General features: G+C 36.0%; 1 protein-coding gene across 2 annotated transcripts in view; it reads right to left on the bottom strand.

Moving 5' to 3' along the window:
* The window catches only part of LOC150094045 (uncharacterized), a 1,005,660-nt gene that overhangs the window by 239,674 nt on the left and 752,343 nt on the right, over nt 1–13,643 (bottom strand). For both annotated transcript variants that reach the window (XM_090412663.1, XM_090412664.1), the window contains exon 28: nt 2,491–2,679. In XM_090412663.1, coding sequence (XP_090268789.1) covers nt 2,491–2,679 — 189 coding nt within the window. The remainder of the gene's footprint in view (nt 1–2,490; nt 2,680–13,643) is intronic.

Raw genomic sequence — 13,643 nt, 5'->3', positions numbered from 1 at the left:
TCATTATCTATATGGATCACATTATGAAGGAAAGTGGTATTAAACATGATATCAAAATTGGAGATATTAATGTTAGCTCTTTGCTTTATGCGGATGATGTTATACTTCTAAATAAATCCACTACAAGTCTGCAAGATTCTCTGACTAAATTGAATAACTGTTGTAATAGATATGGTATGAAGGTCAGCAATAACAATACAAAGACAATGAAAATAGGCAGAATCGTTGAAAATGTCAACTGTGTTGTGAACGGAGAACCTGTGGAACAAGTAAAACATTTCAGCTACTTAGGCACGATTGTGAAGATGGTAAATTAAATATAGAAATTGACAACAGAATCAACAAAGCTGGTATGGTAGGAAGTCAATTGAATAAATTCATATGGAATAAGAGAAAATTAGTCGGAACACTAAATTAGCTGTATACAAGACAGTGTTCAAACCAGTTTTAACTTATGGATCTGAGAACTGGGTCAGAAGTAAAACACTTGACCAAAGACTAGAGACTGCAGATATGAGAGTTCTGAGAAAGATTATAGGCGTGAACAGATGGCATCAATGGCAATATCATATTAAAAACGAGGATATTAGGAAAGAACTTCATATTGTCAGCATCCAGGAATGCGTTAGCAGAGCTAATCTCAGGTGGTATGGTCACTTAAACAGAATGGGTGAGGAAAGATTAGCAAAACGAGTGTTCCCTGCCAGGTTGGCAGCAAAACGATCCAGAGGAAGACCAAGATATAGGTGGATTGATACTGTACAAAGTGCCTTAGACGATAGAAATATAAGATATGATAATGTTGGAGTCTTGACAAGTAACAGACTGATTTGGAGGAAAATTGTAGATAGGAAGGTAGTAATGATGTAATTTTTTTCATGTAGTACTATCATATCCTGTACACCCCTTAAGGTTACATGACAGGAATTTGATGATGATTTCCTGTCTTTTGAGAAGGATGATGTGGAGATTGTTGAAGAATGTAATGTCCAGTGAAAGAGGATTTTCTACAAACTGATGTTAAATTAACTGATGGTAAGCGAATGAGATGAATGTCAAAAAAATATAATTTCCTGTCTCTTTCAATTTCCATAGTGAATTTGATACAAGGATGCAAAGTATTGAAATTAGCTAAAAATGTTAGTAAGGTATATATATTGTGAGGCCACACCAAAAGTCATCTATATATCTAACCCAAAATGAAGGTTGAGGATGTATAGATGAAAAAAGGATGTCTTCTAAATGCTCTAAATAAAAGCTGGCTAAAATAGGGGAGAGTGGACTTGCCATGGCAGTTCCCTCTACTTGGTTGTAGAATTTGTTTTGACAAACAAAGTATCCAGAATGCATACAAATTTGAACAGTTTTACTATATCTTGTGGGAATATTTCAGAAAGTAGTTGTAACGTCTCTTTGAGAGGTACATTTGTAAATAGGAATTCTACATCAAAGCTCACTATAAGATCAGTAGGTTGTTATGCAGACACTTTTTAATTTGTTTAAGAATTTCTAATTTATAGTAATATTTTATTACAGCTCTTTGCCCCATGACATAACTTCTGACATGTTCCACTCATGCACTCTTACTTCAACAGTTGCCACACAAAAATTGCTGCATTATCTGACTCAAAAGTTGCATCTCTGATTATAACACACTCTAGCAGTCAAAACTATAAACACATTTGATACTTTTATTCAAAGGGCTGTCCTGTAAAAAAATCAACCTCATTACTTAATGGGCATACTGTGTATATGATTTCTCTTAGCATATCTAGCTTAATTTCATGAAATGATCATACATGATACTGCCGACAGCATGAATGCTCCCCACTTCATTGGCTGTAAGCTGAAATACCACTCTGGTATTGACATTTGCAAATATCTTCAGGTGAAAGATTTTCATCACAAAGTGTAGGACCACACTGCTTTCTTAATTGGAGGTTTGAAGCATCCTGGAAAAGTGAAAATTTAGAGCAAACTATATGGATTATCTGTTCCTCAACCCAAGGATACTCATATAGTATACAGCATTTGGTGGGTGAGATATCATTAAAAAAAAATGGAGAATTTTCAAAAAGATTGCAGCATTATGACAAAATGTAAGGATATATCATTAATGTTTCCAAAAATATTTTTTTTTTTTGAATAAATACTAGTCTTAAAAAGAAAGTTAACCTTTGGACATGAAAAATGCAACGTGCAAATATAGTAAATCGTTAAATTAAAAATAAAGTAAATTCAGTTTCTAGTACATAACTGGGATGACTTTTGCATTACTGTCTGTAAAACTATTAAAATTATGAGCACTGGATTACAAAAATTAACTGCAATAACACAAAGAGAAATTTCAAAACAAAATCTCATTCAGAATAACATCATCAAATATTATTCTGAATGAGATACAAAAATTCAAATGGCAAAATTCCATCACTAAAGAGAAAGTAGAAGAATACATAAAAAATATTATAATAAAGAAGCGCTTAAAAATACCTTCAACTGTGACAGAGCCATTTCTAAAGATTTTTCTAAACTCTTGGTCTCAACATTTAGTTTATTCTGTAGCTGAGTAACTGAATCTAATGCATCAACCAACTTTTCTTCTAAAGTGATTTTTTCTTCTTCTAATGACTGAATTTTTCCTGACAATTCCTTCACTTTCTTTTTTTCTTTTAAAAGTGCCTATAAAAAATAAATAAAAAGAGATCAAAAATCCCAAAGTTACAGTAACTCATATCCTACTACTCATTTCTCATTAAAATGAAAATGACGATGGTTCCTTGATGAGAGCATTGGCAACAGAAGATGATGCTCTAATCACCATTATTTTGTAATCACATGTAGCATTAATGGGAAAAAGCCAGTAATATAGAACAAACACTTATTACTTAAACATAAAGAGCCAACAGGCTTCATTTTGGCGATATAAAAACTATTTAAATTAAGGGGATATTAGATCCCACATTGTTTTAAAACCAAATAAGAAACTCAAAGATTGGAATCAGAGTTTCATGCCGAATACAGTAAACTATAAAAATATCGGCGATTACTAGCGTGAGCTAATGCAAGTAGTCCTAGTATGTAGTACAATACCAGGTAACTCGTGCAAAGGTGGGTAAAGTTCTGATCGCTATTCTTGGTATTTTCCATAATGTAAAAACACATTTCCTAGGAAATGTATGCTGTTATTACATTATGGTGGGAGGTCACTACCCAGACCGGTTTCAGCCTTTTTTGAGGCTTCATCAGTGAGTAGCTAGACCAAATTAATACCAAAGGGTATAGCGAAAAGAACTTATATATTCTGCTATACGAGTTGTCCAAAAGGTGCACCCATTAAGTTACTTAAATATATATATATAAAAAATAAAAATAAAAAAAAAAAACACTTATTATTAAGCATAATTGCAAACTGCCATTAATATACTTAGAAGAAATACATCACATTCTTGAAACAAATGTGACCAGCAAATCTCAAACTGATCTACTGTCTAAAGATGAAAGCTCAAAATAACAAATATGCATGTATATTATTAATTATATGAAGAGCTAAAGGCTTCAATTCGGCGACATGAACTTATTTAAGTTAAGGGATATTACATCCCATATTGTTTCATAGCCGAATATTGAAACTATATAAAGTTTGGCCAGTCCAAGCGTAAGCAAATACCTGGATAGTGCAACACCTGATCCATTTGGTAATACAACACTGAGGCAACTCATAGTAAGGGTGGAGCAAGCTCCGATCACTATTCTTGGTATTTACCCATAATGTGAAACCCAGCTCCTAGGAGCTGTATTACTGTTCTACATTATGAGAGAAGGTCACTACTCAGACCGGTTTCAACCTTTATTTTCAACATCAATAAAGGTTGAAACCTGTCTGGGTAGTGACCTTCTCTCATAATGTAGATACAGCTCCTAGGAGCTGGGTTTCACATTATGGGTAAATACCAAGAATAGTGATCGGAGCTTGCTCCACCCTTATTATGAGTTGCTTCAGTGTTGCACTACCAAATGGGTCAGGTGTTGTACTATTCAGGTATTTGCTTAGGCTTGGACTCACCGAACTTTATATAGTTTCTATATTCAGCATGAAACTCTTCAAGTTTCTTATTCGGCTATGAAACAATATGGGATGTAATATCCCTTAACTTAAATATGCATGTATATATTTGTCTTTGATATATCATATCATTATTATTATTATTATTATCTTCCAGGGAGTCAAGGACTCATCGAGGGAGGCTATAACACACCCAAACCTGCCATCATACTTTCCCTTAAATTCATTCACACTAGATGCACTTACTACCCCTAAGGACAAATTATTCCACTCACTGACTGCTCTCTGGGAGAAAAACTTGGCTCTTACCCCTTTCTTGACTGTGAACAAACTTAACTTCCATGGATGCCCCTGTGTTCTCTCCCCACCTTCCATATAACGAAAATTTTATCAGTTGAAATCCTACAACATTCCATTCAAAAGTTTATAGACCTCTATCATATCACCCCTCTTTCTCCTGCTAACCAGTCTGCAATCCACATACTTGCAATCTGTCCTCATAACCTAAATCCCATAATCCGGATATAATCTTAGTAACTCTTCTTTGCACCCTTTCCACAGCTTCTTTATCCCCTTGGAACCTGTGAGCCCAAATCTGCACACAATAATCCAGGTGTGATCTTATCAAAGCCTTACTGACTAAAATGGTGACTAGTTTGTCGAGTACTCTCTATTGGGATAGATTGAAGATTTAGGCATGATATATCTTAAATTTTTCGGTTTGGAAGTATAAACGAAAACAAATACTGTATGCATCTATTACTATACTATAGGGTATCGAAGTGATAATCCTTGCGTATTTTTATTGATGTACTGTTTGTGTATTATAAAATTCAAAGCATGTCGTACAATTTATGGAACTAAAAACAAAACAAACTTATTTTCATGTGTGCTCTGAATTAGAGCACATATGAAATTATATCTGCTAGTAAGCTTATTGGGAGCTGGTGCGGAAACTTGATGACTTCCTTATCCTTACATGTCAAGGTTCGCTTCAACATCGCAATTATCCTCTGAGTTGGAGTGTGAAACCTTTATATATGGGGTGTGAAACACAATATATAGTCTCTCCCACTCCAATGCCAACCTCCCTTTCTCGTGGTCCACCCTGTTCTAAAAGTACAAATGAGGCACTGGTGACCGGGTATGGGTGGTATAATCCTAACCCCTTAACAGAGCAAATGCTGTTAGAACTGCCTGTTCAGAGGAATTAGGTAGCAACTCTATCATTGAACTTACCCAGCAAAAGGCTAGAAACCTGGGAAAATTAGATATACCTTCAAGTCTCAGCCAAAGAAAAGCCAGATGGACTATCAGAGAAATGACCATGACCATGTTTACAGGAAAAAGTAAACAAAAACCAGAAGGAGCATTCGATGAAAATCGCAACTTGGAATGTAAGGAACATCACACACAAAGAGGAACTTGATGAACAACTAAACCAAGTCAACGTAAAGATATGTATAGTAACAAAGAAAAGCAAAAAAGGAACCAAAGAAACAAATAGCTATGTACAAATCTACAGTGGAGTAAAACACGAAGAAAGAGCAAAAGCATGATAATGACATTGATAATGATACACAAATCTATGAAGAACAATATTGTAACAATATTATATTATAACTACTGGTCTGAAAGACTAATAGAAGACTCAAAAACATTAAGAGGTCACAAAACAATAATCAGGGCATAAGTTACCAGAAGAGGGGAAAGAAGACAGTACAAATTTTTACAAAGAACTGCAGAAAGTCATAAATAAAACAAACAAGACAGACTATTTATACTACCAGGGGATTTAAATGCCAAAATAGGAAACAAACATAGGGAGATTTGGTGAAGATGCATGTAATCAAAATAGACAGAGGTGCAATATTTTGTCATTTATAATAATATGAGAATGACGAACTCAGCATCTGAACATAAAGAAATACATAAATATACATAGTCAGGCAGGGGATGTAAATCAGTTACTGACTGCATTATCACAAATTTTAAATTAGCTGAGTTAATCCTACATGTAAGAGTACTGATGCTTTGAATTAAACTCTGATCATTTTATGGTATTGGCAAAAATTGGATTTAAATCAAAATGGCAAAAAAAACAAACAAATAAAGTGGAAAATAACTATCAACTGAGTTACAAAATTTCTTCTTCACAAGAACTGTACAGATTGAATAACAATGGACCAAGGACTGATCCTTGAGACACACCACTGGTTACCTTGAATCTTGCAGATTCACACTTCCCATATACCACTTTTAGATATCCATCACTCAGCCATCCCTTATTCATGCCAATGATTTATGCAACAGTATTCCATGCTGTATTCTGTCAAAAGTCTTAGCAAAATCCAAAAGTATCATGGTGTATCCATCCCCCGTTGTCTAACTCAAAGGTAATATTATTACAGAATGTGAGCAAGTTGCTAATCATGCCAATGATTTATGCAACAGTATTCCATGCTGTATTCTGTCAAAAGTCTTAGCAAAATCCAAAAGTATCATGGTGTATCCATCCCCCGTTGTCTAACTCAAAGGTAATATTATTACAGAATGTGAGCAAGTTGCTAAAACATGACCTTCCCTTATTAAATCCATTTTGTTTATTTCAAAGCAGAGATTCTCTGTTAACTGATTTCTGAATACGAGCCATAACCAACCTTTCCAAAATCTTCACTACCACTCCTGAGATACTGATTGGTCAACAGTTGGATACATCGGTTTTTGCACCATCCTTGTGCAATGGGATTACTATACATTCTTTCTACTCCTGTGGAATCTTTCCTGTTCTGTGATTCAAATTATATGGCCTGGGCAAGGGAATAGCAAGTTCAGCTGAACACTCTTTTAGCATCCATGCTGATATCCCATTAGTTCCTATTGCAAAATTTTTATTCAATTTGTGCAACAGCTCTAGTACTTCTTTCTCATCCACGAGTTTTCTCATATGGCAAAGAAGAATCATTGAGCTCAATGTTGCATGTACCAGGTTGATAGCTTATAGCAAAATGTCTGCTCATTGGTTGAACAATCACCTCTCCATCAGTCATCAGCATACCATCTGCATTCAGTAGAGTTATTCTTCCAAATTCATTCTTTCTTTTACTTGTAGCATAATGATAGGATTCTTTTGGTTTGCCTTTAACTTGCAGAGCTAATTTCATCTCATACTCAGATTTAGCTTTGTGTACAACACTTGTGACTCTTTTGGCCTGCTGCTTATAATTATCATAACTGACATCACCCTTATGCATGCAATATTCATTCCACATCATCTTTTTTTTTTACAAATCTCTTGCGTAATAAAATTACACATCCATTTCACTCCTATTCTATTTATTCTTTGAACTGTTGGGACACATTCTGATATCGCATCATTTAAGTATTTTTTAAACAATTCCCACCAACTGTCAAATATCCTTCCCATCCAATAACTGATACCATGGTGCAGCAACCAGAATACCCCTCATGTGGTCATAATTTCCTGCTTTATAGTTCAGCATGTAACCTTTCTGAATGGAACATTCATAAACTTATCCACTTCCCATGTGAGTACCGCATGATCAATGTCACCAACTGGAGATAGAATATTTATATCTTTAATTGAAAACCCCCCCTGACATTATAATCAAATCTAACGCTCTTTGATCTCGATTTCCTTCTGTCACACTGTCACATGCTGCTTGAGGAAGTTGACTCGCAACAGCTCAATAAATTCATTTTCATTCTTCTTGTGATTTCATAGCTACCCAATCAATGTTAGGATAATTAAAGTCCCCATTATGATTATTCTTTTCACACCAGTCATATTTATTTGTTGATGCATTTCTTTGTCATTAGCAACTGATCCACCAACTCTATAACAACACCACACTGTGTATTTAATATTGTTAGACTCCACTTCACACCAGATGGCTTTAAACTCACTGCCACATGAAAAACTGCTACTAGTATTGCAGTCACAGATCTCAACTCTAACTGGATTCAAGTCATTTGATATCATTAACAGCATGCCTCCCTCCTCTCCTATCTTGTCTATCCTTCATAAAAATACTGTACTCTTTGCACGTGATGCCAGTTAGTATGCCTACTTCTGATAGCCAAGTCTCACTAATGCCTACAACATGAGGTCCAATATATTAACCAAGGCAACAAACTCTAATCCTTTGTTTCTGATCTTCCTAGCATTCATGTACAGACAGAATAAATTACCTGCATGTTCTTTTGTATGACACTTGTCTATCTGTGGTCTGCATGACACAGTTTGACAACTTGCAGATCTCTGTTCTTAAACACATGAAGAAAGAAATAAAAGCAAATGTAAAATTGTGAACAATAGATTTAGAAAAATGGATAACTTATTTTCAAAATGAAATGGAGGTGCATAGCATATTATAGAACCTTAATGTGAATACAGCTATGAGATTAGGTGGTACACCAGCTCAAATTCTACATGAAGGTGCTAGGGAATTGTCAGTGCCTTTGAGCACATTGTTTAATGTAAGTCTCAGCTCTGGGTTAGTCCCACAGGGGTGGAAAGAGAGGAAAGCAGTTCCATTGCATAAAGGAGGCTGCAAGATTGATGTAGCAAATTACCAACTGATCAGTATATCAGGAGTTGTTGTCAAGGTACTGGAGAAGTTGGTCAAGAGCAAAATACAGGAGTGGAAAGACAGAAAAGGAATAATATAGAGCGACAACAAGGTTTGTGAAGGATAGGTCAATCCTTTTTCATGTTTTATAATATGGTGACAGCTGAGTTGGATCAAGGTAATGGGTTTACAGTGATACTGCTAAACTCTGCAGAAGCCTTCAACAGGATACCACATGGAGTTCTAATCAATAAACTACAGCACATGGGGATGAATATAGGATTGGTGAGATGGATAGGACGGTGGTTGATGGAGAGATATCAGAGAGTAGTTTATTCAGGAGTAAAGTCCCAAAGAAGGTCTGACTAGTGGCATGGAACAGGGTTCTGTTCTTGGATTGCTACTGTTTATTTTGTTCATTAATGATATAGGAAAGAATCTGAGAGAAACTACTCAGTTATTTGCTGATGATGCAAGGTTGGGTAGAGAATACACATGGTGCCAAAATTTTGCAGGATGATTTGGATAGATTGGCAGACTTGGCTATGCAGAATGGATGTCAGTTTAATGTGGCAAAGTGTAAGATTATGCATTTTGGGGTGAAAAAGATTACCAGCTGTATACCACATTGGTGGAACTGTACTCCAGGAAACTGACAAAACCAGAGACCCGGGAGTGTTAGTGGATAGGGAGTTAAAGTTTAGGGAGCACACAGCAAAAGTGGCCAAAGCAGCTCATCAGATCACTTGGTTACTGAAGAATACTTTGATAAGCAGGTTAATGTTCATGAAGAACTTCAAAACCGGCGATTATAACAAACTTAGGAGACATCTTGGAGCAGTGCCATGGCTTGAGAAGCTTTAAGGAAAGAATGTCAGTAGTGCTTGGGAAGTTTATAAGGATTGTTTGGAAATAAGCCTGTATACCCACAGTCAGGAGGATAAACCAAGTGGGGATTAAGTGGATGAGTAGAGATATAAAGCAAGAGGTGCAAAATAAAAAAAAATAAAAACATTGTGGAGGGAATATTAAGAAAACGTTGATCACCATGCTCATGAGTAATACAAAGTGCAAGCAAGAAGGATGACTAGTCTGGTAAGAAAGGCCAAACTATATTACAAGAGAAAATTAGCTAAGCAGGCTAACATAAGCGTAAAAGAGTTTTTTTCATTATGTAGCAAGAAAGAGGAAAAATTACTATGGTAGTATGGCTTTAAACAATGCTCATGGCAAGAAAGAGACAGAGGCAAAAGAAATAGCTGAGTTGCTGAGTGATCATTTTGTAAAAGTGTATAATCCAGGTGGAGATTTTGCAGTTGCTGATGTGTCAGAGATGTATATCATAATTGAGGAGTTGTTCAGCATATACTATGTGAGCACAGCAGTTGGACTGGATGGCATGTCAGCCTATGTACTGCATGAAGGTGCAAGAGAATTTGGCATTGCCTCTAATGAAATTATTTAATCTAAGTCTTAGCTCTGTCAGGGTTCCATGGGAGTGAAGAGAAGGTGCAATATTTCCATTGCATAAAGCAGGCTCTAAGATAGTGGTAGCAAACTACAGACCAATTAATATATCACAAGTGGCTGTTAATTCATTGAAAAAGTTTGGTTAAAATAAAATCCAACATTGGATGGATAGCGATGCAATACTCTATAGCGGACAGTACAGCTTTGTAAAGGGTAGGTTATGTTGTAGTAATTTATTTACATTTTATAATAAAGTGACAAAAGAATTGATTAAGGAAATGGCTATAGTATGATACTGCTGGACTTTGTAAAGGCATTTGACAGAATAACACATGGAAATCTATTACAAAAGTTGGAGCAAATGGTAATGTATATGAAGCTAGTCACATGTGGTTGACAGACAGACATCAGAGAGTAGTATATGTATTTTGGTGTAGTGGAATCGAGGAGAATGGGGTGACTAGGAGAGTACCTCACAGTTCTGTACTAGGGCCACTACTCTTTAATTTGTATATCAATGACATAGGGAAAGATTTAAGAGGGGGATTCAGTTGTTTGCTGATGATGCATAACTGGAAAGAGCAATAGTTGATAAAGGAGATGTAGATATCTTGCAGGATGATTTAAATAAATTGGTATTGTGGACAAAGGATAATGACTGTCCATTTACTGTTACAAAATGTAAGATTATACACTTTGAGTTGAAAAGGTTGTGTATCGATGGTACTGGATTGTGGGTAATTGACGAGGCTAGGGAGTTGGGAACCAGGGACTAAGGAGGTTATTGCACAGATTTGGTCACCTGGTTTATTGGGGATTGGGAGGGTGGTAGAGAAGATTCAGAGATGACTAAGCTGGTGGCAGGTCTGTGGAATGCTTCCTATGAGGATAGGTTGAAGGTTGGTGGGTTATTACAAAGTTTAGTTGATGGGCAGAAAAGATAAAAACTTTTAAGATATTAAAGGGGTTTTATAAAATTAAAGCAAAGGAAATTTTTCAATATATGATAAATAGTAAGAGTCTTGTTAGTAGAGGTGTGTAGACCAGATCTTTTGCATGGAGAGTGGTGAATGAGTTTAAGGAGAGGTGTGATTGGTTTTGTGTGTATAATACACTGGTGTCCAAACAGCTAAGAATGGACTAAATCTTGGATAAGAATTTAAAGTTCAAAGGTCACATAGCAAAAGTTGCAAATACAACTCAGAGGATAATTGCTATGTTGAAGCGAACCTTGACATGTAAGGATAAGGAAGTAATTTTGCCTCTTTATAAGACCACACTTGGATTACTGTGTGCAGATTTGGCCTCCCAGGTTCCAAGGGGATAAAGAAGCTGTGGAAAGGGTGCAAAGAAGAGTTACAAAGATTATATCCGGATTATGGGATTTAGATTATGAGGACAGATTGCGAGTATGTGGATTACAGACTGTGGTTAACAGGAGAAAGAGGGGTGATATGATAGAGGGCTATAAACTTTTTAATGGGTGTTATAGCATTTCAACTGATGAAATTTTTCGTTATATGGAAGGTGGGGTGAGAAGACAGGGACATCCATGAAGTTAAATTTATTTGCAGTCAAGAAAGGGGTGAGAGCTAGGTTTTTCTCCCAGAGAGTGAGTGGAATAATTTGCCGTTACAGGTAGTGCGTGCATCTAGTGTGAATGAATTCAAGGGTAAGTATGATAGCTGGATTTGGGTAATTTACAGCCTCCCTCAATGAGTCCTTGACTCCCTGGAAGTCTCAGATAATAATAATAATAACTACAGCCAAATGTGGATATAAATTTATTGCCAGCATAGTCATAAATTATATTACACAAAAAATGTGTCATACATTTCATACAAATTAAATTGCAATACGTTTCTTGGCATCTTTAATTTATCAATTAATATCCTTGTCTCCAAAAGTATCTTCACTGCTTGTGTACAATGTGGTGTGGCAATGTAATCCATAAAAATGAATTCTTTGGCTATAGCACCACAGAACAATCGAACATGAGGTTGAAGAACTTCACTGCGATATTGAAAACCAGTCAAAGTCCTTTTTTCCAGCACTTGTACAATAGTTCAGTGCATCCATAAAGCATAATGCCTTCCCACACCATGACCCCAGCACTGCCGTATCTATCTTTTTAAGAACATTCTCGTGATGGTAAGCTGTTCCACTTTCATGCCAGAAAGTATCGTCTAGAATTAGAGGAAAGACTAAAACTGCTGTCATCTGTAAAGAGTACATTAGCCCATTTGTGTCTTGTCCAATTTTTATGGATATAACACTGCTGAAAATGTGCTCTACAATGACCTATGGATAAAGGAATGCAAACTACAGGTCATATAGGCTTGTTGCATATGTCTTTCCCCAGTTGTCGAGATATCCACATATTTGTGCTTGAATGGAACTGAGGTGCAAGCTGACCTGACGTGGTGTGTCGATTGCATTTTACTGTTATAACCAAAAACTTCTCTATGCTACATAGCAGAGCAAGGGCGACCTCTTAGCAAAAGTCTCAAACATTCCATTGGTTTGAAACACTGACTAGAATTAGAGGAAAGACTAAAACAACTCTCATCTGTAAAGAGCCCATTTGTGTCAAGACACCAATAGGCTAATCCAATTAGCCCATTTGTGTCCTGTCCAATTTTTATGGTTACAACACTGCTGAAAATGTGCTCTACGATGAGCTGTGGATAAAGGGATGCAGAGTACAGGCTGTAGACTCAGTTGTTGAGATATTCGTGCATCTGTGTTTGAATGGAACTGACTTCCATGTTTTTATAACCAAAAATCTTTCTATGCTACGTAGCAGAGCGAGGGTGACCTCTTAGCAAAAGTCTTGAACATTCCATTGGTATGAAATGCTGCCAGAGCATGGATTCAACGCTATGTGAGATTCCAAACTCTCTGGCAATATCAGTAATTCTGCAACTTTCTTCAAGCTTTCCAATAATTCTTCATCATATCAAATCATCTAGATGATGTCTTCGAGGACATTACCAGACATCAAAGTTTGCAAATTTATTTCTCCATGAAAAGAACTTCGTTTAAACACAATTCACTTAGCACAGCCTTTTATCCTGTTGAGTGCTAAGTGCTACCATGCGACCCCTTTGTGTACAATTTAAAAATATGAATGCATACCAACTTTCTACTTGAAATTATTAGTTATACAAATTGCCACGAACTGATACCTGAATTTGTGGTTGTAATATTCAGAAACAGTGTTCAACTCCATGGAGATACTGCATAATAATAATAATGATTAAATAAAATAAATAGCAGCAGGATTATCTGATAGGTGATGAAAATAAACTATTAGGTTCTTTCCTGAATACTATGAAGCAGCCAGTCTATGGATTTACTTTACTGCTGAGAAGTTCTGGATCCCAAGTTAATTTATGTTAGGTACAAAGTATGTCATCTGAACTGTATGTAATAAAGGAGATTTTGCTTTTGAGAACAAACATGACAACAATGGTGATGTCCGACCAGCAATGAGCTAAGTGATATTTTGCTAAATG

This window comes from Typopeltis vanoorti, chromosome 23 (assembly GCF_054136105.1).
Source record: "Typopeltis vanoorti isolate ZY-2024b chromosome 23, IOZ_Tvanoo_1.0, whole genome shotgun sequence".
Lineage (NCBI taxonomy): Eukaryota > Metazoa > Arthropoda > Arachnida > Uropygi > Thelyphonidae > Typopeltis > Typopeltis vanoorti.
The sequence above is the reverse complement of the archived record's forward strand: the minus strand, read 5'-3'. Positions and strand labels throughout refer to the sequence as shown.